Below are 20,646 nucleotides of genomic sequence, written 5' to 3' on the forward strand. Positions count from 1 at the left end.
AGGAGCGAGGGCGGGAGGGGAGGAGGGAGCCGGGCTGGGAGGGGGGTGGGGGGGGGGGGAGGGAGAAAAAGAAAGAAAATATTTTCCGTGTCCCCGCCTGCAGAGTCAGTGTGCGGTTTGGGAGAAAATGTGTCGGATATTTTGGGGCGGTCACGTGGGCGGGCGGGCTCCGAGAGGCCCCGGGACAGTCCCAGCCTAGAGCCCGTGCCCCCCCAGAGCCCCCCATAACCGCGAGTCCCTGACACGGCGACGCTCCATCCCCGCGACCGCCCGACGCCGGGACCTCGGGGCTCCGCGGCCTCCCTTTCCCCTCCCTCCCCCTCCAGGTGAGTCAGGCGGGGAAGCAGGCTCGCCCGCCCGCCCGCGGACGCCTGGGTCCTCCGGTGAGGTGGGCTGGGGGCGGGCGTGCCGACCAGCCACCGGCTCGGTCCCTCCGAGGACTGGCCACGCTGTGCTCAGGGTTTGAGGGGGGCTTTCTGCCCCGACTTGGGGGTCAGCCCTGATGTGGGAAGGGAACGGGGGGATTTTAGAAAGCTGGGGCTGGGAGCTGGGCTGGGCTTTATGGACCCTTCAGTTTGGTGAGTAGTGGGGGAGAGCATTTGGGGGGGGGGCTTCGGCCGCGGGGGGCGGGGGGGGGGGGGCTTCTATCCTGCTTTGGCGCTTAGAGAGAGGGAAGACAGGGTCCCCTTCCGCGGGGAAAGGCCACCGCCTGCCCTCCCACAGGCTTCCCCTGGTGAGTCTGTGGGGTGGATTTTTGGTCCAAACTGGTCCAGGTTCCTCCTTCCCCAGCGGAAAAGCACAGCTTGGTCATCAGAAGGGCAAGGAAAAGGTCCGGAGGCAAGGGATCCTGGCCCTCGGGGTCTAGGAGTGTGGAGAGACAAGTGGATACGACAGGGGTCAGTGACGTTCCCTGGGAGCACAGTTCAGGATTCCCGCTCTCACATCCCCAGCCATGGTGTGAGTCTTGGCTCCCTCCAGACAAGGTAGGGGGCTCTTCGGGAGTATTCTTGAGGGGAGCCCCAATTGAACAAGGGAAGAGCAGGAGGACTGCGGCAGGGACCCAGGAGTCCTAGTCCCAGAATCCCACCGACATGCTTCTCTGTCTTGAGCAGTTACAGCCCAGTCCCCTCAACCTGACCCAGTATGTAGGAGGGGATCACTGCAGGTGGCCAAAAGGTCAGAATGCACAGGGGTAAGGGGGCAGTTGAGCCTGAGGAGAGGTCTGCAGGCTAAGAGGCTAAGATAACTATGCCCTTTGGAGCCCACGTCCAGGGCAGCTGCAATCTCAGTCCTCAAGTCTGAGGCTCCCACCCTTTCTGTCACTCCACAGATGCTGAGTTGGGGTTGAGGACCACAGGCAGTGTCACACATCCTTGAGGCAAGGAGAGGACAGGGGAGCGGGTGGAGGGCAGTGTGTGCAGGGTGCCCGGAGCTTGAGTATCCCAAATAGACACACACACTCATGCGCATGCACACATGCTGTGGCTTACAACCTGGTAGGCAGCACAGGGCACACCCCCACCCCGGCACACCCCCACCCCTGGCTCAGAAAGCCACCTAACTGGCACCTCCAGTTCCCCCCTCTGCCCCACCCTGCCCGTGCCCTCCAATGCCCACACACATTCCACTGGCATTGCCTGCCTGCCTGCCTCCTGGGCACTGCCCCTCCCTGGGGCCAGTGGGGTGGAGGGAGGGCACCTGGGGATGAGAGGTGGAGACTCAAGGGTCTGGACTCCCCCAAGGGTGGCACAAGGCCCGGGAAACCGGGGCCACTGCTGCCTCCTGGGGAGCAGGCTGGGGGCCCAGGCTAGAGCAGAGGATGCCTGGGTTCTCCGCCCAGGCTGGGGATGGGGTCATGGAAAAAGGTGGTCGTGTTTATACAGAGGGGAGGGGGGCAGCGGGTGGAGAGCAGCCGACAAGAGCAGCTTTGTTCCAGGCTCTGGAGCGGGCAGGACGGCAAGGAGACGCCCCCCCCTCCATCCGGCAGCCCCCTTCATCCATGCCCTCCCCTCAACTCCACCTCAGCTCTAAGAGAAGCAGCTTTGTAAGGGCCCCTTTCCCCTAGTCAGCCCCCCCTCTGTCTGAGGTGGCATCTTGGGAGGAGAGGAGTGTTCTCTGCCTTCTACAGGTCCCCCAAAGAACCAAGGCATCCGAGTCCATAGTTTTCCTTTTACTGCCTGTACCACTGTCTTCAATTGCTTGGTCCTTTCCTCCACCCCAGACTTAAGACCCTCCCCTTTCCTTCTCAGCCAAGGCAGAGAAACCAAGGTTCAGAAATGGGATGAATCTGTCTCCTTCCTCTCTTCACTCAACTCTCAAGTCCCTTCTCTGAGGCCAAATAGGAGGAAGGCCAGGGAGACTGGGGCTGTCCTTTGCTCATTTACAGCTCCATTCTTCAGTAAGGACCAGGAGTCTGAGCATCCCTCTCTGGGAAACACGCCCCTCTCCCCCACAGTCCTCCTGCCCCACCCTCAGGTCTCTATTTCCCACCTGGAGATGAGAAGCAGAGACAATGAGTTCTGGAGCACAGGGCCAGTTCCCAGTCTCAGCCAGTCTGGGAAAGATGGGGGGTGGGGTACACCTCCAGGAGCTTCTCACCCTTGGCACTGGAGGGGTTAATCCACCTGGAATGTGGCCCAGCCTGTTGAGCTATGGCCCAGGGGCCTCAGGGGCCCGGACTCCTGGCTCCACCAGGGCTTAACCAGGGATGAGGACTTCAGGGAGTAGGGAGGAAAAGGAGAGGGACTCAGGGGGCTCGGAGCTCAAACCTTTAGGGCCTGAGGAGACACTGGGCTCAAGAGTCCGAGCGTGCCTGGGATATGGGGGTGCTTAGTGAGGGGCAGGAGCTGCTTCATGCATCGCGACTGAGTGAAGGGAAGTGGTGTTGGGGTCTGAGTTCCTGTAACCTCCGTGACAGTTTATGCTCAGGAGCTTGAAGGCCAAGGTAGATGAGAGATAGAAAAGAAAGAAAGCAAGCAAGCAGAGGTACAAAAATGGAGAGCTATTGATCCTAGAAGCAAACATTGATGGAAAGAGAGGCAGAGATACCCGTCACCTACCTCTGGGCCTGCCCATCCTGTGGTCTCTATGTGTTCCACTCTCTCTTGGTCCTTCTCCACCCTTCTTCATCTCAGTCCAGTATGGTTCTGGCTGGTAGCGGAGGTACCCAGGCCGGGGTGACTCTCCTTCCCTAGCCCCTAACTCCTTAGAGAGGTGGGTGCTTCTGGGACTCCTGGGAAAGTCAAGCTTTCCCTTGTCAGAGCGTCAGGAGAGGAACCACCTGCCTGGCCCTAGGATTCCCATTTCCTCTCTCCCTCTTTCCCCTCCCCCTTCCAGGGGCTCTGGTTAAAAATCTCAGGGGGCAGGCTACGTTTGAGGGAGGGGAGGATGCAGGGAGGGCTTTCTAGAGGAAGAGGGCCCAGAGAAGAGAGAGAAAAGGAGATGGAGAAGCAAAGTAAGCTGAGGACAAGGTGAGGAGCTCCCTGACATCACACCTGGCACACATCTGTGGATTTGAAGGACAGGGAGCAAGAGAGGTTACGGAGGGAGGGATAATTGGAGACAGAGAAAGAATTGGGAGGGGAACCTGGAAGAGGGAGTATTGAGGAAGATAGAGAAAAAAGGAAATGCTAATTCAAAGAGAGGTATGGAGGAAGAGAAGGTACAAAGAAAAATAATATGAGACCCCTATATAGCATTTCATATGTGCCCTCCATTATTCTAAACAGTTTACATATGTGACATTGTCTAGTTCTCCAACTACCGTATGAAATGGGCCCTATTATTATTCCCAATGGACAAATGAGGAAACTGAGGCACAGAGAAATTAGGTAGCATGCCTAAGGTCCCAGAGCTAGCCAGCAGTGAGGATCAGTTCAGGTTGTCTGGCTCCAGAACGTTTTGCTAACCTTGCACTATTCTTCTCTCCAGAGAGGTGTAGGGCCCCAAAGCTACAATAGAGGTATGTTTGCTTGCTCCAGGGTGGTAGAGAGTTTGAATCCTGGCTCCACCACTTACAGCCATGTGACTTTAAGCCGGTCACTGAACCTCAGCCTCCACCTCTGTGAAATGGGCATCACAATTCCTACTTCACAGGATTGATGTGAGGGTTCACTCAAGTGTCTAGCCCGGTTGTGGTGCTTAATGGTGACTTCTCAGCTTAGGAATCCTCTCTGCCAGGAGTCCTCAGAGCATCATTCACCTTGGAAACTCAGTTTACCCTTCCCTGGAGAATTCCTCCGAATTTGCATAAGCACCTGCCCTGCCTCCTCTACCGTGTGGTAGATGCCCTGAGCCAGGGCAGGACAAACCCTAGCAGCACGGAGGAAGACTCCAACTGAGGAGGGTCATGGGGCTTGGAACCTCAGAGTGGTCATTCTCTCATCTCTCCTTTTCCTCTCTTTCTCCCTAGGACTCTTGGAGACCCAGTGGGCAGGCCAGGAAGGGCGGGCACGGAGCCTCCCAGGCCAGGGCAGTGGGCATGGGCGGGGGCTGTGGCTGAAGACCTCCCCCGCCCACTGCAGACCCCAGGGGATTCAGCCTCCCACACCGCAGCTGCCATGGCCACCAATAAGGAGCGACTTTTTGCGGCTGGTGCCCTGGGGCCTGGATCTGGCTACCCAGGGGCTGGCTTCCCCTTCGCCTTCCCAGGGGCACTCAGGGGGTCTCCACCTTTCGAGATGCTGAGCCCTAGCTTCCGGGGTCTGGGCCAGCCTGACCTCCCCAAGGAGATGGCCTCTCTGTGTGAGTCTCAGGGATCTTGGGGGTGAGGGCAAGTGGAAACAGGAGGGCATTTGGAGGGTGAATGGTATAGAAAATTGGCACCCCCCCCCCCGTTGGGAAGGCAGGCAGGGACAGGGGTTCGAGCTAATGGAGTAAGTGACAGCAGTGGGAGGGAGGGGGTTTGGAGGTGGAACAGATGTACGTGTTTGCAAATGAGAGGTCTTCTGCTCAAATAGGATGGGAAAGTGGCATGCCTAAAATTTAGGGGTCTAAAATTGCCTCCTGAGTGAGTCATCTAGCAGGGGAGAGCACCTTTGTATGGGCAGCCCAGGGTGGGCCTGGTGAAGTCTGAGGCTGCTGCCTGCGTGCAGGGAGGGGTGAGAAGCCAGGCTGGGAAGCAGAGGAGTCTGGGAGGCCAATCAGCTGACTCTGTGATCAAGAGGTGAAATTGTTCTGAATTAGAGCGAGGCTGCAAAAAGAGGAAGGGTTCTAGTGGCAGGTGCCCAAAGATGTGTGGGGTCAGGAAACTCTCCTGTTGGTTCTAGGGGGGGTGGCAACACTGCTAAGGGGGTGGCTCTTGTACCATAAGTAATCCAGGGAGGTGGAGGGGGTGTTCCAGAAGCATCCTCTCCCCCAGCCATGTGGGTTCTGACTCCTCCTCTCCCCCTAGGTCTGGCACAGTGCCCACATGCTGTGCAGATCCCTACTTGTCCCTCAGGCCTGCCCTCTTTGGGTTAAGCCTTTGAATGCTGACAGCAGGCAAGCCTTAGGCCTCTCCTCTTCCCTGTGGATCCCCTCTCCTCCTACTTGGTAGTTGTTCTTCCTGACCAGGCCATTATAGGCATGGGTGCCCATGAGCTGCAGGGCCGGGATGCTGGGCTCTGTGGGATAAGGGGTCAGCATGTGAGCTGGTGTAGAGAAGGTCTCACCTGGAAAGAAGGGGAGGTGATGGAAGGAGAGACAGAAAGAGGGCAGTTCCAGAGAGACAGAAGCAGAGATGGAGAAGAAAAGACAGAAGAAAAAGACACATCCTTTGTAGCTCCATAAGCTCAGAGAGAGAGGTAGGAGAGGAGGGGCCCTGCCTTCAGGAGGGGGCACTCGGAGGGTTGTGTGTATGTGTAAAGGGGTGACTAGACGGGGCTGGCAGCTCTACTGGAAAGACCGTGCTCATCTGGAGAAGGCGTGTGTGTGTGTGTGTGTGTGTGAAGACCATATGCAGTTGTGTGTGCACAGCATGTCCCTGAGACTCTGCTCATATTCAGAATTCCAGTGTGTGCAACAAAGAGTCAGTGTGAGGAGTGAGGCCGTATTTAATAGGGCTGCTGACGGTGTGTCTGGTGTTTGGTGAGGCCTGCTGGTGGCAGGTCTGTAGTCCAACAGGGGTTATTTGGGTGGCATGCAGGTGAATAAGAGAGCACAAAGCCCACCTTTTTGGAAACCTCGGCTGGGCTTCCCCTACCTCATTTACACCCCATGAATCTGTCCCAGGGCCTCGGGAGGTGGGAAGGAACCACCCTCCCTACATGAATGTACTTCTTGCACAGAACCATACAACTCAGTCCTCTGGGACTTCATTTTCCCTGTTCAGGGGAGAAAGGAGGGAGAGGAGAAAGAGAATGGTAGTGGGGAGAATGCTGAGAGCTAGTAGCCAGTCCCCAGTGAAGTCCTCCTTGTGCCTCTGCGCTCTGGAAGCATTGAGATCAAGGTCAGGGTTCAAAGTGAGGTCAAGGTAGGGGAAGGGGTCAGACTGGGCTCTATCCCCAAAGGCTGCCCTGAAGGAGGGGGACTGAAAGGAGAAATCCAAGGGAGGAGCAAGAACCAGGGCAGGCAGCTGGGGAGGGTGCGGCTGGCAGCAGGGGACAGGCCTGGGCAGAGAGGTGGCGGTGGGGTGGGGAGGAAGGGAAGGCTTGGGTCTAGACGGCTTGCATGGGAGTGGGGCATGCAGTGCCCAGTGGTAAAGGAGAGGGAAGCAGAGGGGACAAGAGGGGATCCCGGAGTCTGGGAAACTTTCCACAGTGGGAGAGCAGCCGAAGGCTGAAAGAGTGTAGTCTCTCATTTCTCTGGTCCACTGTCCTTCTTTGGCTGGGGCCATCTAATGCATAGGGAGTGGAGGCCTCAGTCTGATGCCAAAGCAACCCTCACATTGAGCCCGTGTCTCTCTTCACTCTCTCTCTCTTAGTCTATGGGAGGGAGGGTCATCTGCGATGGAGTCTGGAACTCCTGGGGCTGGCTCCTGGATCCTACTGCTGGGTCCCTAGCACCTTGGAGACATCCTTGTTGAGAAGGGAAGTCTTGCTCCACCTCTTGGGGTTCTCCAGGGGCTGAGTGGGAAAGGCAAGCATCTCAGAACCTTGTGGCGGAGGAGGGGAGAGGGAAGGGGACCACGTGCTGCCAAGGCAAGCACAGGCCTGTGTGCATGGGAAAGCAGAGGGGTGTGCTGTGTGTGTGAATGCGTGCGCGTGTGCGTGCTCATACATGTGCATGAAACCCCGGTGGCTGTGTGCCTGTGTATCTCTCTACTTCTGAACACTGGTGTGGTGTATGTTTGCTTTATCTAGACAACAGGGAACAGAGTGTGATGGGACGGAAGGGAAGCCTTGCCCTCCTCCTCCTCTTGAGATATCTGTGGTCCTGAGGACCTGGCCCAGTTTGTCCTTTGAACTTGGTGACAGTGTCTCTGGGACAACGAGCCCAGACTGCATCACACGAAGTCACATGGAGAAACTGAGGGCAGGCTGAAAGGCAGAGGAAGAAAAAGAGTTCTACTTAAAAGAAACTGAAAAAGGGAGACTCAGAGACCTAAACCAGATGAGGGAAGTATGCTGGCCAAAAAGGCACAGACACAAAAAGAGCCCAGTCGCTGGGAGAGGCAAGCAGAGGCTGGCGGGTAAGGGTGGCGAGCAGGCGGCAGCGAGGCCTCCTCCAGGAAAAAACCCCAGCCCGCTGCCTCCCTCCCCTCCCCTCCCCAGTCTCTCCTGCTCAGGCTCGGGCTCCAGCTCCAGGCCGACACAAACGGGGCTTTGATTGCAACAGGAAACCTCTCCGGCGGGGGGAGCCGGGCAAGCCGCCGCCGCTGGGGCCCAGGCTGCACCCCCCTCTCCTGGCCCCCTACCCGGTCCCAGCCCCCATCCTGCCCAGCGCTCCTCACATCCCTGCTTTGGGCCCCGGCCCTCATTCACACCTCCCTATTCCCCCGCTCTTCTGCTTCCCCCTCCTCCAGAGACCCCTCCTACCGCCCTTCAGGTGGGACTCCCAAGTCGGGACTTACCCTGGGGCGGGCCCTCTTTGCTTTGAAATGCCCCCTCTTCAGTTTTTTCAGGGAAGTTCTGGGAGAAGAGGAGAATTTAGCATGAGGAATTCAGACCCAGTCATTGTCAAGCCTCATCCCGAAGGTGGCAGGAGGGGGAGAGGAGGGGTGCATAAGGAGTTAGCTGTTGGTGCCACCGCAGTCCCTTGTTGGCCAAACTCATCCTTGCCAGGGTAGTAGAGGCTCTGAGGGGTGACCATGGAAGACTCTGAGCGCTAATGGCCTCCTAAGTGGGGGAGGGGTACACTTCTCTTTGCCTCTGGGGCCGTGCCTTTGTGGGGCTCTAGCTGGGAGGGGTGCGCCCTGGTGGTGGGGATCATAGGGAAGGGGGTGAGTCAGGCAGCAGCCCCCCCCCCCCCATCCTCCCATCAGGCTGGTGGAGAACATCTGGTTCCCATGAAATGCTAGAAGGCTAATGGGTCTAATTGCTGCAATAAGGGCTGGGGGGACTTTGGGGGAAAAGAGGGGGCACTAGATTCCCCCATCCGCTTACCTTCTCCTCAAGACTGTACTAAGACAGTCTAGAATGGGGGGGCTGGAGTTGATGGGAAGGGTGGGCCTGACACCCTAATGCCTGGTCCTTTCTAGGGCCCCCTCTCCCTGCAATGCCTGGGAAGCACACACAGATGGGTGATGAGGAGAGGGGTGCATCTGGTGAAGAGAAAGGGGGGCTGTTGAGGACTCATGACTTCCTGGAGCCCTCCCCCCACTCCTCCTGTGCCCCACTCCCAACCCCCCTCCCTGTGGCCTGGCCACTTCTGGTTCTAATTACCAACCAGGCAGGCCTGACTTAATTGGGACCTTTCAGATTTCGGAGGGGGAAGGGTGGGGGTGACTGACAGCCTGGAGTTGACTAATCAGGGCTCTTTCCCCCCTTTTTTGGGGGGTACTCCCCATTTTGCACTTAATTTTTTTTTTTTGCCACTGGCCAGATTCTGATTCAGAAATCTGTCACCCTTTTTTCGCAGCGGGGGAGATGGGGCTGGATTCAGAAATGGGGTATTTGGGGTTGGGGGCAGGAGCAGGGAGCCCACGCTGGGTTGGAAAGAGCACTGCATGCCCTCTTCATCCCTGCTTCAAGCCCCCCAGTCAACGCTGCCACCCCGCGCCTCCCCATCCGCCAGCCAGGCCCTCCTTCCCAGCCCTGCCCCCCCGCAATCCCCGGCAGCCACCCGGACCCCTCCTCTGCGCTGCTCTGGCACCCCTTCCTGCTCTTTATTCTTCCAAACTGGCGCCCCACTCCTGCAGCACCCCAGTGCGCCCCCCACCCGGTACAACAGATTCTTAGAAAAGCGCGCCCCGCCCTGGCCGCCGCAGCCGCCGGGCGGGGGCAGGGGCCGGGCCGGGCCGGGCGGCGCTCCCGCTCCCCCAGCGCTCCCTGTGTGAGCGGCGCTGACAGAGCCGGCTGGGCCGGCCCGCCGGGCGGCCGGGCGGGCGGGCGGCGGGCGGGCCGCGGGGGAGGGGCGGTTTCCGGGAGTCGCCGCCGCTGGCGCTGTCCCGGGGCCAGGGTCCCCGAGTCGGCCCGGCCCGGCGAGGGCAAACTCTTGACGTGGCCAAACCCCCGCCCCCCTCAGCCCAGTCTCTGACAGGCGAGGGCGCTCGGTGCCCGGAAGGGGCAAGCGAGGGACGGGGAGGCGGCCCTGAAGATCTGCAGGGCACTAAGTGTGGCACTGAAGGGGAGAAGGGGCGCTTATTGCCAATGGTGGGGAGATGTGATGGCTCCGAGAACAGTTCATGGCCAGACTCGCAGTTATTGCTGAGGGGGGCACTTGGCACTTTGGGGCAGCTGGCACGGTAGAAACTCCGGGGGAGGGGCGTTGGCACTCAGGAGGGCCATTGCGGCCGAGGCGCCCCTGGCACTGGCGGGGCAGTCTGGGGTGGTAGTTTTGGGCTCGAAGAGTGAAGTGAGGTTGGAGGCAGGGGCCTTGAGAGAGGCGGCGGAGGCGCTGAGGGAGTGTCAGTCGCGGGATGGGGCTGCAGGGACTGGGAGGCAGGCGGCCCGGGACGCGGTGGAGGGAGGACAGCTCGGGCTAGGAGGGGTGGACTCCAGGCTGCGCTGGAGGGGGCGGGGGGACTCCGCGGCGGCGCTGGCGACGGCCTGGGCGGGGTGGGGCGGGGCCGGGTCAGGAGGAGGTGAGCGCGCCCGGCCACCCGCCCCGAGGGGGGTTCCCGGAGAGTTCACGGCGGGAGCGCGCTCCGGCCCTTCGACCGGGGGTGGGGAGGACGGGAAGGAAGGAGGAGGCCGCGCGCGCCGAGCCGCAGGAATGTACTGTTCAGCCCTGAAGCGCGCGCGCGGAGGGAGAGGGAGGAGCCAAGCCTGGGAATGAGGGGGTGGAGGTAGCGCAGGTCCTCCGGCTCGGGAGAACTGCTGCGCTCAGGGAATCTCGATGTTCCCCTCTTCCCGGTCATCCTTGACGTCCCTGCCTGTATTGACTTGAGTGGAAAAGAGAGTCTTGGGGGAGAGGGGGAAAACGAGAAAGAAAATGAGTGTGCTTGGTTCCTCCACTCCTTCCCCCATCCCCGACCAGGGCACGCGCTTAAGTGCAAATGCGTGCAAAGCCTCCTGGCTGTGTAGAGAGAATGCTTGCAAGCGTTCTCCAGAGCCAGGTGTGCTTGCACAAACGTGTGTGCATCTGTGATTTTATGTGCGTGCAGACATGCATGTGCACTATTGCATATTTGCAAATGCGTGGTACCTGCCAACATAAATGCATGCACGGATGTGTCTAAGCAAGCTCGCGCGCCGCGGCGCGAGCGTGTGTATGTGTATGTGTGTGCGCTCCACTCCCAGTTCTGCTCATCTTGGTGCCCGGCCCCCTTCGCTCTCCAAGCCCCACCCCCCACCCCTCCGGGCTTCGCTTTTACAAAAGGTCTCCCCAGTGCTAGCCGCCGAGGCGCCCAGAGTGAGCCGGACCGCGGCTGAAGCTGCAGCCTCTGCTTTGCGCCCCGCCCAGTCCCTTTCCCCTGCTGGGGATCCCCCTCTTCCCCGCCCACCCCTTACCCCCCATGCAGCCCGGCGCCCTATGCTAGCCCTCCCCCTCCCCCCCTCCAGGAGCGGGGCGCCGCCGGGGGAGGAGGGGGAATCGGCTGCGGGTCCTTGGTGTTCCTAGCACCCAGCTTCCCTCCAAGCCGGGTCGCGATGTACGACTGCATGGAAACGTTTGCCCCGGGTCCGCGACGGCTGTATGGGGCTGCCGGGCCCGGGGCCGGCTTGCTGCGCAGAGCCACGGGCAGCTCCTGTTTCGCCGGACTTGAGCCTTTTGCCTGGCCGCAGCCCGCCAGTCTGCAATGTAGGTACCCGAGCCGGGGGCTAGGGTGTGGGGTGCGGGAGAGGCAGCGGTTCACTCTTTCCGTGTGTAAAAGGTGGGACTGGGGTGCAAACGGAGATTCTGACCCTTTCTCTGTCAGGGGCGGGTGTATAGGAAAGAGAGGTACTGGCCCTTTAAACGTGGGGGCCTCAGCTACTCCTTTGGGTGTGTGCAGTAGTGTTTGGAGTGTGTGTGGTTTTTATGGTGGGTGTTTAGCTAGGACCTGTGGTTGATGCCACTCCAGAATTCCTGGGGATAGAGAGAGACCGAGGTGTGTTGGTAGTTTGTGCCCGCAGGTCCCTGGCCCCGAAGGGATATGGCACCCAGGATCGTGGGTGGCGTTTGTAAAGTCCATGTGGGAAGTTCAGAGTGTAAAAAATATGATTTTCAGAGGGTGTGAATCCCTGAAGTGTGCAGCGCCTTGCCTAGGGCGGTGTGGGTGTGAGTGCAGGGGTCTCTCCGCGCAGTGTCGCCCTCCGACAGCGTTGGCAGGTCCGCATGGCCCTGTGTGGGATGTTTGTGGCGTGAGGCCGGGAGGGCGTGTGCCCCTGCGTGGCTGCGGGGGCGGTTTTGGAAAGTGCTGTGTTCGAGCGTGCATCCTGTGTGTTCTCCGTGCAGGGTGGAAGGGGTTGTGCACACCACCCGGAGGAGGCTGGGCTCTGGCGCCCCCCTCCCCCATTTTAAAAAGCAATGTTTGGAAGTGTGTATAGGATTGTATGCAGAGATGACTTTTTCCTATGGCCCCAACGCACACAATTTCAGTAGGAAGCGAGAAGTTTACAGCCAAGTCTCTAGATGGTGGGAGGTGGCCTGGAGGTGGCAGCGGCAGGGGGAGTACGACTACTGGTTCCCCAAATATCCATCTTCCCCTCTCTGTGAAATGGGAGATGCCAGGCCTGGGGCCCTGGAACCCCTTTCCAGAGCGGTAATAAAAAGCTGGGGACTGAGAGGCAGTAAAAATGAAGTCCAGATGAGAGGCGGCTTTGAAGCCTGGGCCGAAGTGCCTGGCGGGCGTGGGGTGTGGGGAGGGGCCGGGAGGAGAGCCTGGAACACCCCCCAAATTTCCCCGGGGCCGAGCCCGCGCTCATAGTAGCCGGGGTGCGGACGCCCGGGGCCGAGGGGCTTGGGGGCACTGGGCAGGGGCGGCCGGCGGGCGCTGGGGGAGTGCGCGCGCGGGGTCACCGAGCCCCGCCAACGCGCCTCGCTCCTTGGCACTCGGCAGCGCTGTTTACGAGTTCGCCTTTTTTTTTTTTTTTGGTCTTTTGGTTCCAGGGCAGAGCTGCTCAGATTTAACAACTGGGAGACTGGAAGAGGGAGGTGGCAAACAGAAGACCGTACTTCGGGGTGGGGTGGGGCAAGAATTAAAAGTGTGGCATTTAAAGGGCGGAGAAAGCATGAAACTATTGCTTTGCACCAAATCCTTGTGAATTCTTAACCTTCCTCTCCTTGCCCAATAGGATGGGGAATTGGGGTATGCTGGGAGGGGTGCTGAGGTGGAGAGAATCATCTCCCAGGAAGGGATTTGTGGAGGCCGGGCAGGGTCTCTGTCCTTTTTCAGGCCCATGGAAGCCTCTAGGACTTGGCTGGCAGTGTGCTTTTGCGTTTCAGTTTGGACCAGTAATTTTGGCTTCTGGGGTCTTGGTGGGCTTGAGGCCTGCTCCACACACTTTTAGAAAGTACTTTAGACCTGTGTGTCTAAACCAGGGCAGGAAAGAGGTCCTTTGAGGGGAGGGTGGGGTGGTGTGTCTGTGCATGTTTGGCGGCTTTGGTGTCCTGGTGCTGTGTTGGCAGGCCCGGGTGTTTGTCTGGTAGCAGAGCTAGCTGCTTGCTTGCAAATGTGAAGCGGAGCGCTGGGTGTTGTGTGTCAGCTTTATGACTTGTGCCTCCACCTCCACGGTGTGGCTGGAGGGAGTGTGCCTCTGTGCCCACCTGTGTGTTCTGTGCCGGGGTCCTGTTTGGGTATAGAGTGCATTGGTAACATGCCTGCTTTTGTGCCCTGTGTGTTGTTGACATGTGAGTATGTGTGTGTGTCTCCAAGGAGGTATGTGTCAGATTGTGAGTCTGGGCTTCTCAGCCCTGGGCCTCGCAGCTGGGAGCGTTTACAGCCGGTTATAAAGAGTTTGTTTGAAGCTCCGCTCAGCCTGGTCAGGAATTTCCTCAATTTCAGCAATTTGGGCTTTAAAAGGAGAAAAACCCAGAGCCCCCCCCACCCCTCCCCAGCGGGGGCCCCTGCCTAGCCCAGGAGTGGCATCCCGATGGTGGGGTCTCAGCCCAGAGCTGAGAAGGGAATCTGAGCGGAGTTGACCCAATTAGCCATTCTCTTTGCCCCCAGATTGACCAGAGCCACTGGGCTGCACTTTAGGGTTCAGGGGGCGGGGGTGTGCCAGAAGGGTGCCGAGAAGGGGTGGCAGCACCACTTAGACGGGAAAAGCTGCCCCCGGGCCTGCCTCCCTGGGGCCCCTAGTCTTATAATTGGCTGGCACTGCCCTATGCCAGTCTGACCGCACCCAGGCCCTTTCGCAAGAGAGGAAATGAGGCAGCGCTCTGCGGGCAGGGAGGGCGTCAGCGCCAGAGTGAGCACCACCCCACGCACTGGCCTGTGGACAGCACATGTGCCCTCAGAGGATGCCAGGAGGGGTCCTGAAAGGCATTCCAGCCCGCCCCACATCTCTCAGCACTGGCCCCTGCTGGAGTCTCCCGCCTCCAGCTCTGAATAGACTCCAGGCACCCTTCTTCCCTCCCCTCCTCGCTCTCCTTTTTCATCGGGGAATCTCACTCCAGCAGGATTCTTATGCTAATGCAGTGTCTGTGTGTGTTGGGGGGTGGGGTGGGTGGAGCTATCCTGGGACCCCAGCATCCTGGGCATTCCTTCTGCCCTTCTGGCGGCATGGGGCCGACTTCTGACCAGGTGGGCTGCAGCGAATTAGAGGGAAGAAGGTCTTCATGAGGTGGGTGCGTGGGCCACTTCTTAGGGAGGGTCTTAGGGTTTCCTTGCATTAACCTGGCCCCTCCAGGTTTGGGCAACAGGTCCTACAGGTTGAATAACTTAGAGGTTTTTCCAGCCTCTGAAGATCAACCACACACCCAAAAAAGGTTTACTCAGCAGCTTCCCGAACAGAAGGTGTCCTCCCTACACGCAGTCTGTGTGGCGAGGGCTGAGACCCCTTTTGAGCTGCAATTGAGTGTTTTCAGGGGACGTTTAGGAGTGAAGACAGTCTCAGAGAGGGTCCAGAGAGAGCTCCCCTCCCCCATTAGCCCTGTTTACCCACTGTCACCTGACTTCTCCCGTTTGCTACACCCCCAACAGCTTGTAGACCTGAGAATCTGAGCGGATACCTCAGTCTCCCCTTCCCCAACTCGTGTGACTCCAGCCAGGCCACTTGGATCTAGTCAGAAGGTCTGGCACTGTGGCGCTGGGCTGTCACTACCCTCTCTTGACCTCAGTTTCTTCAGGTGTAAAATAGACTATTGCATATCCTCTAATGTACTTTCCTGACAGCTGTGTCCCATTTGCTCCACTGTGTCAGTGTGGTTTCTGGGGAAAAGGACATTGTGGTTATTTGGGGCTTGGTATGGGAGGGAAAAGCTTGAGGGTTACCTACCCTGTACTGCTTGAGAGAAAATGAGGTTCTGTTCTACCTACTGCATGTCCCAGCAGGTCATTTAGCCAGGTGCTGGCTCCAGGTGGCCTGTCATTGCCTATCACCCCCAGATCTATTGCCTCATGAGGAGGATGGTGGGAGGTAGGTCACCTGACAAAGATCGACCCATGTGACAGGGAGTGACTAGAGAGTTCAGAGCCGCCAGACGTAACCCCTCTACCCACTCCCTTATTGCTGGGGACACCGAGGCTCAGAGATGTTAACTTTCAGGACGGCTTTGGCCTGGAACTTGGAGAATTGAGCAGTGTCACGTGGCCTCGGGCTGGCACTGTGGTAGGGGGAGACGGCCAGACTCTAGGAGGTGCAGTCCTCGTGGTTGTTTGGGGGTTTCTGGAAGTGTTTATTCTGGGGCTGTACATGGTTGTTGGGACTTAAATCTTTGTGGTGGTGATGGTGTTGTCAGCACTGAGCAGGAGGAAGAAGTGGGAACGGGTGTGTGTGTGTGTGTGTAATGTGGATGCCTGGAGATCTGAGGGGTCCTCCTCCCCTGACCGGCATCACTGATTCCCCCCTCCAGCGGTGGAGACGCAGAGCACTAGCTCAGAGGAGATGGTGCCCAGCTCGCCCTCACCCCCTCCACCTCCTCGTGTCTACAAGCCCTGCTTCGTGTGCAATGACAAGTCCTCTGGCTACCACTATGGGGTCAGCTCTTGTGAAGGCTGCAAGGTGTGTACGTAGTGGGGATGGGCCCATTGGGCACCTGGAGTTACCCGCGTGAGAGCAGAGACCAGGGACCAGCCCAGAGGGGTGGGACAGTGTGTGAGTAGGTATCTCTGTGGGGTGGGAGGGGCTGCTTTGCCCCTAGGTAGTAAATAGATTGGGTCAGGCCTGGGGTAGCCTGCAAGGCCTGTAGGAGGTTGGTACTGTCAGCATCCTGCTTCACTGATGTTCCCCTCACCCCCAACTCCAGGGCTTCTTCCGCCGCAGCATCCAAAAGAACATGGTGTACACATGTCACCGCGACAAAAACTGTATCATCAACAAGGTGACCCGGAATCGCTGCCAGTACTGCCGACTCCAGAAGTGCTTTGAAGTGGGCATGTCCAAGGAAGGTAGGTCCCTGGCCCTGGCCTGGGCAGGAACACTCCTGTCCCAGCCTGTGGTTGCCACCCTCTTCCCACCGCCCTGACCTCTGAGATCTAGCCTGCCCTGGGGTGCTGCCTCCTCCCTGGCCAGTCGTATTTGATTAGCTCCTTTCACCCAGGAGGCCCCACCCCTTCCCATTCGCCCCTTCTCTGAAAGAGTGAATGGGGCTACCTGTCTCACATTCTCCTGTTTTGAGGGGAAGTGGGGCTTGCCAGTCCCCTCCCCATGCTCCCAGGACTGAGCCTGAGGTGGACCTGGGGTGCCCCCCCTTCCCTGCGCCATTGTGCTGCCAAGGCTATAAGTGGATATCCTGCCGCCTGCATATCCTGCCCCCCCTCCCCAGCTCCTGCAGGGTGACAGGAAGGGCAGGATGGAGCCGAATGGCCTGGGGAGGGAGCAGGGGCTGCAGGCCCTGGGTGGGGCTGGGGAGAGCCAGCCAGGGAATGGGAGCTAATGTAGGAGCTAGGGAAACTGAGGCACTAACTAGGGTCCCAGGGAAGAGATGTTCATGATAAGGACTGCGCACATTAGATCAGGGAGAGAGGAGATATCCAGAGGGAGGTTTTGAGCGTCCTGCCCCTCTCTTTGTGCCTCCACCCCCAAGCCGTGCGGAATGACCGGAACAAGAAGAAGAAAGAGGTGAAGGAAGAAGGGTCTCTTGACAGCTATGAGCTGAGCCCTCAGTTAGAAGAGCTCATCACCAAGGTCAGCAAAGCCCATCAGGAGACCTTCCCCTCGCTCTGCCAGCTGGGCAAATACACCACGGTGAGAAGCGGGCAGGGCCCCAGTGAGGGCAGGGGACTGTTCACCTTGGGGAAAGAGTAGGGCTTGTGTTGAAGGCCATGGTCTGGTGCAGGACAAGGACAAGGACAAGGACAAGGAGGGCATCAGAATGCAGAGGGAAGAGCTTAGGTATTGGCAGAAAGAGGACAATCTCTAGGGCGGGGCTTAGCTTGCATTCTAACCTGCACTCTGTGCAGAACTCCAGTGCAGACCACCGGGTGCAGCTGGATCTGGGGCTGTGGGACAAGTTCAGTGAGCTGGCCACCAAGTGCATCATCAAGATCGTGGAGTTTGCCAAGCGGCTGCCCGGCTTCACAGGGCTCAGCATTGCTGACCAGATCACTCTCCTCAAGGCTGCCTGCCTGGACATCCTGGTAAGTTAAGCCTCAGGGCCCGTCTCCCCCCACAGCCTGACCCTCATAGGAGACCAAGGAGTTGGTCCACACAAAGATTTCATTCTCTCTCCTCCCCACTCTAATCTGGGACTCCTCAGATCTCCTCTAAGCCCAGGCTCTTTTTGTCTTAACCCTTGTCCCTAAGATCTGCTCCTAGAATTCTGGATGCCTGGCCTCCTTCTGACTTCTCTTCCCTCTCTAACATTCAGATCCTCCATCTCTCTGCCTTCCTCCCCGTGCTGCTTCAAGTTTCCCTCCTTCTGGACCTAACCTCCTCACTTTCCACGTGTACCTCATTCCCTCTTCTCTCCACCCCCATACGCCCCCCTCCCCAGAGACAGCACTAACCCTCCCCCCGGCCACCTCCAGATGCTGCGGATCTGCACAAGGTACACCCCAGAGCAGGACACCATGACCTTCTCCGATGGGCTGACCCTGAACCGGACCCAGATGCACAACGCTGGCTTCGGGCCCCTCACAGACCTCGTCTTTGCCTTTGCTGGGCAGCTCCTGCCACTGGAGATGGATGACACGGAGACAGGGCTGCTCAGTGCCATCTGCCTCATCTGTGGAGGTACGGGGGCGCCCCCTGGCGTTTGCTTGGGCTCCTTTCCCTCCACACCTGACACCTGATCTCTGACCAGGGGAGACCTTGGTACCTCCCCCTGGATTGTTGTACCTGGCCCCATCCACAGACTTCTTATCCAGTCGAGGCACCCCTGCAGCCTGGAACATAGGACAAAAAGAGGGGCAGAGCCAGGGGGAGCTGAGGAGACCCCAGATGCTGGTGCTGAGATGGGGGTCTGGGCAGGAGTGATTTACCAGAGAAAGCCTCTTGCTGAATGGGCTTAGACATGGGGACATGGCCTGGGTGGGGTTCACGGACAATAAGCGAGGGCTGATGGGACAAGTTTGGGTCCTGGAGGCCAGTAGAGCAGGGTCAGTTGGAGATCAGCCACTTGTCACTGTCCTCCCCATCTCTTCTGTGCTTGTCCCCATAGACCGTATGGACCTGGAGGAACCTGAAAAAGTGGACAAGCTCCAGGAGCCGTTGCTGGAAGCCCTGAGGCTATATGCCCGGCGGCGGCGGCCCACCCAGCCCTACATGTTCCCAAGGATGCTTATGAAGATCACCGACCTCCGGGGCATCAGCACCAAGGGTTAGTCACGAGTGAGCCTCCCCTCTCTCTTCCTGGAGCTGCTGGTCTCCCAGGTCAGGCAGGTGGACAGGCAGAGACAAGAACAGGGCGGGTGAGAACCAGGTGGCCTACACTGGAATCCTAGCTCTGCCACCTGCTAGTGGGGAGACTTTGGGCAAATTCCTTTACTTTTTGTACCTTGTCTTCCTGTTTGTAAACTGGGCTGTGCTTACATCCGCCTCATAAGGTTATTGGGAGGACTAACTGAGTTAACACACCACAGGCTTGGGACTGCATTAAGCTAAACATTGAGTTCCTCAGTTGCAGGAGCCACATTTCAAGGGCTCAGTAGCCACTTGTGGCTAGTGACTACTATGTTGGACAGAGCAGAGATTCCCATAATCACAGAAAGTTCTGTCGAACAGTGCTGATTTAGAAAGATGCCTGGCAGATAGTAAGTGTTTGATAAATATTAGCTATTATCATAAATGTTATTAAGAACAGGGCTAGGAACAACTGGCAAGCTGTGGACATTCAAGGGTGGGGTACCTGAGGAGTGGGGCTGAGAGTTGGGCATGGTGTGATCTTTGAGAAGACAGCCTGACAGAATGGGACGAAGGGACAGCAGGCTTGGCAGAGAAGACAGGTAGAGGAGTGGGCAGAGGAGTGGCCCCCAGGAACCGTGGATTAGGGAGAGGGTAAGCTGGGACAGAGAGGCGGCAGGCCTGTCCTGGGAGCCCCCTGAAGGGAGTCATAGGACAGTTGAGAAAGGTTAGGGCCTCAAGGAACATGTACCTCTGCCCCGCTGAACCTCTTTGCTCCTCCATTACAGGAGCGGAAAGGGCCATTACCTTGAAGATGGAGATTCCGGGCCCGATGCCTCCCCTCATCAGAGAGATGCTGGAAAACCCTGAAATGTTTGAGGACGACTCCTCGCAGCCTGGTCCCCACTCCAAGGCCTCTAGCGAGGATGAGGTTCCTGGGGGCCAGGGCAAAAGGGGCCGCAGCCCCCAGCCTGACCAGGACCCCTGACTTCCCTTGCCATGGGGGTTGGGGCTCCAGGCAGCAGACTGACCATCTCCCAGACACCACCCGTGACTGGAGGAGGACCTGCTCTGCCCTCTCCCCACCCCTTCCAATGAGCTCCTTGTTTTTGCCAAAGTTTCCAGGGATGCCTCTGTGTTCATCCCCTTCCTGCTCTAACTGGCTCTCTCTCCAGTCTTGGGGGCTTGCCCTGCTCCCATCAGTAGAGAGGGCAGAGGGGTGAGCCTGGGTTTGGACTCTAAAATCTCAGCACTGCCCCTTAGGCACCAGGGTCCTGGGCTCCCCAGGGCAAGAGGAAGACTCTGCCATTCCACAGCCCCTTCCTCTGCTGGTGCTTAGGCCTCTGGGAGCAAACAGGAACACTAGAGACCAAAAGGGGGGCATAGGGGGAGGGCTGAGCCCACCCTCTTACCCCTGCCCTTGGTGCCTAATGCTGCAGAACGCACCTGCTGGGTGCACGCTGCCCTCTGTGCCCCATCCTCATGCCAGGTCAGGGTAGGGCAGGCTGGGCCCTGCATTTCCATGGGGGAACAGAGGGTGAAAGGGACAGATGCAGGTCCATTCTGCGCCTCTTTGCTTGGGCCCAGAGTTTCCCTTGTGCCCTCCGTTACAAGCCCTCCCCCAGCCCTATCATGTGCCTTGGGCTCCCCCTGCCCCCCATCTCAGCCATCAGGGGCAGGGACCCTCCTACACTACAGAGGGGCCAGGGGATCCTTCTCCCCCTAGTGCCTTCCCCTCTTGACCCCCAGAGCAGCTTGGCCCAGGGAGAGGGGGGTGGGTGCTGCTTAGCTGATCCCGCCCTGACCCAGAGGAAGCCTCTATTTATTTATTAGCTTTTGTTTACACCCTGGAATTGACCCCTTCCTCCAGGAGTCTTGGGAGGGGGTGCCTAGGGCCCCTGTGACCCCGCCCTTCTTCCTCCAATCCCCAGTTTGTATTTAGCTGCCAAATAAGATTCCCGCTGGCTCCCCTGTTTCTCTGGGGGGTCAGGGTGCTGTCCCCTCCCCTCTGTTTACATCTCCCCTCCACCCCGCTGTATCGCATATTGCTGAATTTTCTATTTTTGCAAAATAAAGTGATAGAAACTCATGGGATGTGGCTCCCTCTAGGAGGTGGTGGGGGAAATGACCAGCTGATCTGGAGAGGGACTGGGTGACGTGGGTGAGCTCCTAATCCACTGGCTTTTGTAGCTTTTTCAGA

The 20,646-nt window shown here is 58.6% G+C and overlaps 1 protein-coding gene across 5 annotated transcripts; it reads left to right on the top strand.

Annotated features, from left to right (window-relative positions):
• The first annotated feature begins 137 nt into the window (after positions 1-137).
• On the top strand, positions 138-20,535 carry RARG (retinoic acid receptor gamma). 5 transcript variants are annotated; one of them, XM_046653050.1, is made up of 9 exons: positions 138-326; positions 4,412-4,743; positions 15,517-15,665; positions 15,910-16,051; positions 16,690-16,850; positions 17,066-17,242; positions 17,633-17,837; positions 18,265-18,423; positions 19,235-20,535. In XM_046653050.1, exons 2-9 carry the CDS (start codon positions 4,560-4,562, stop codon positions 19,432-19,434), a joined length of 1,377 nt encoding a protein of 458 aa, XP_046509006.1. In that variant the 5' UTR covers positions 138-326; positions 4,412-4,559; the 3' UTR covers positions 19,435-20,535. The 5 variants fall into 5 exon arrangements, with proteins under 5 accessions (XP_046509006.1, XP_046508986.1, XP_046508996.1 ...); XM_046653030.1 differs by lacking the exon at positions 138-326 and adding an exon at positions 526-578; XM_046653040.1 differs by lacking the exon at positions 138-326 and adding an exon at positions 938-957.
• The last annotated feature ends 111 nt before the right edge of the window (positions 20,536-20,646 follow it).

Source organism: Equus quagga, chromosome 1, assembly GCF_021613505.1.
Source record: "Equus quagga isolate Etosha38 chromosome 1, UCLA_HA_Equagga_1.0, whole genome shotgun sequence".
In the NCBI taxonomy this organism is placed as follows: Eukaryota; Metazoa; Chordata; class Mammalia; order Perissodactyla; family Equidae; genus Equus; species Equus quagga.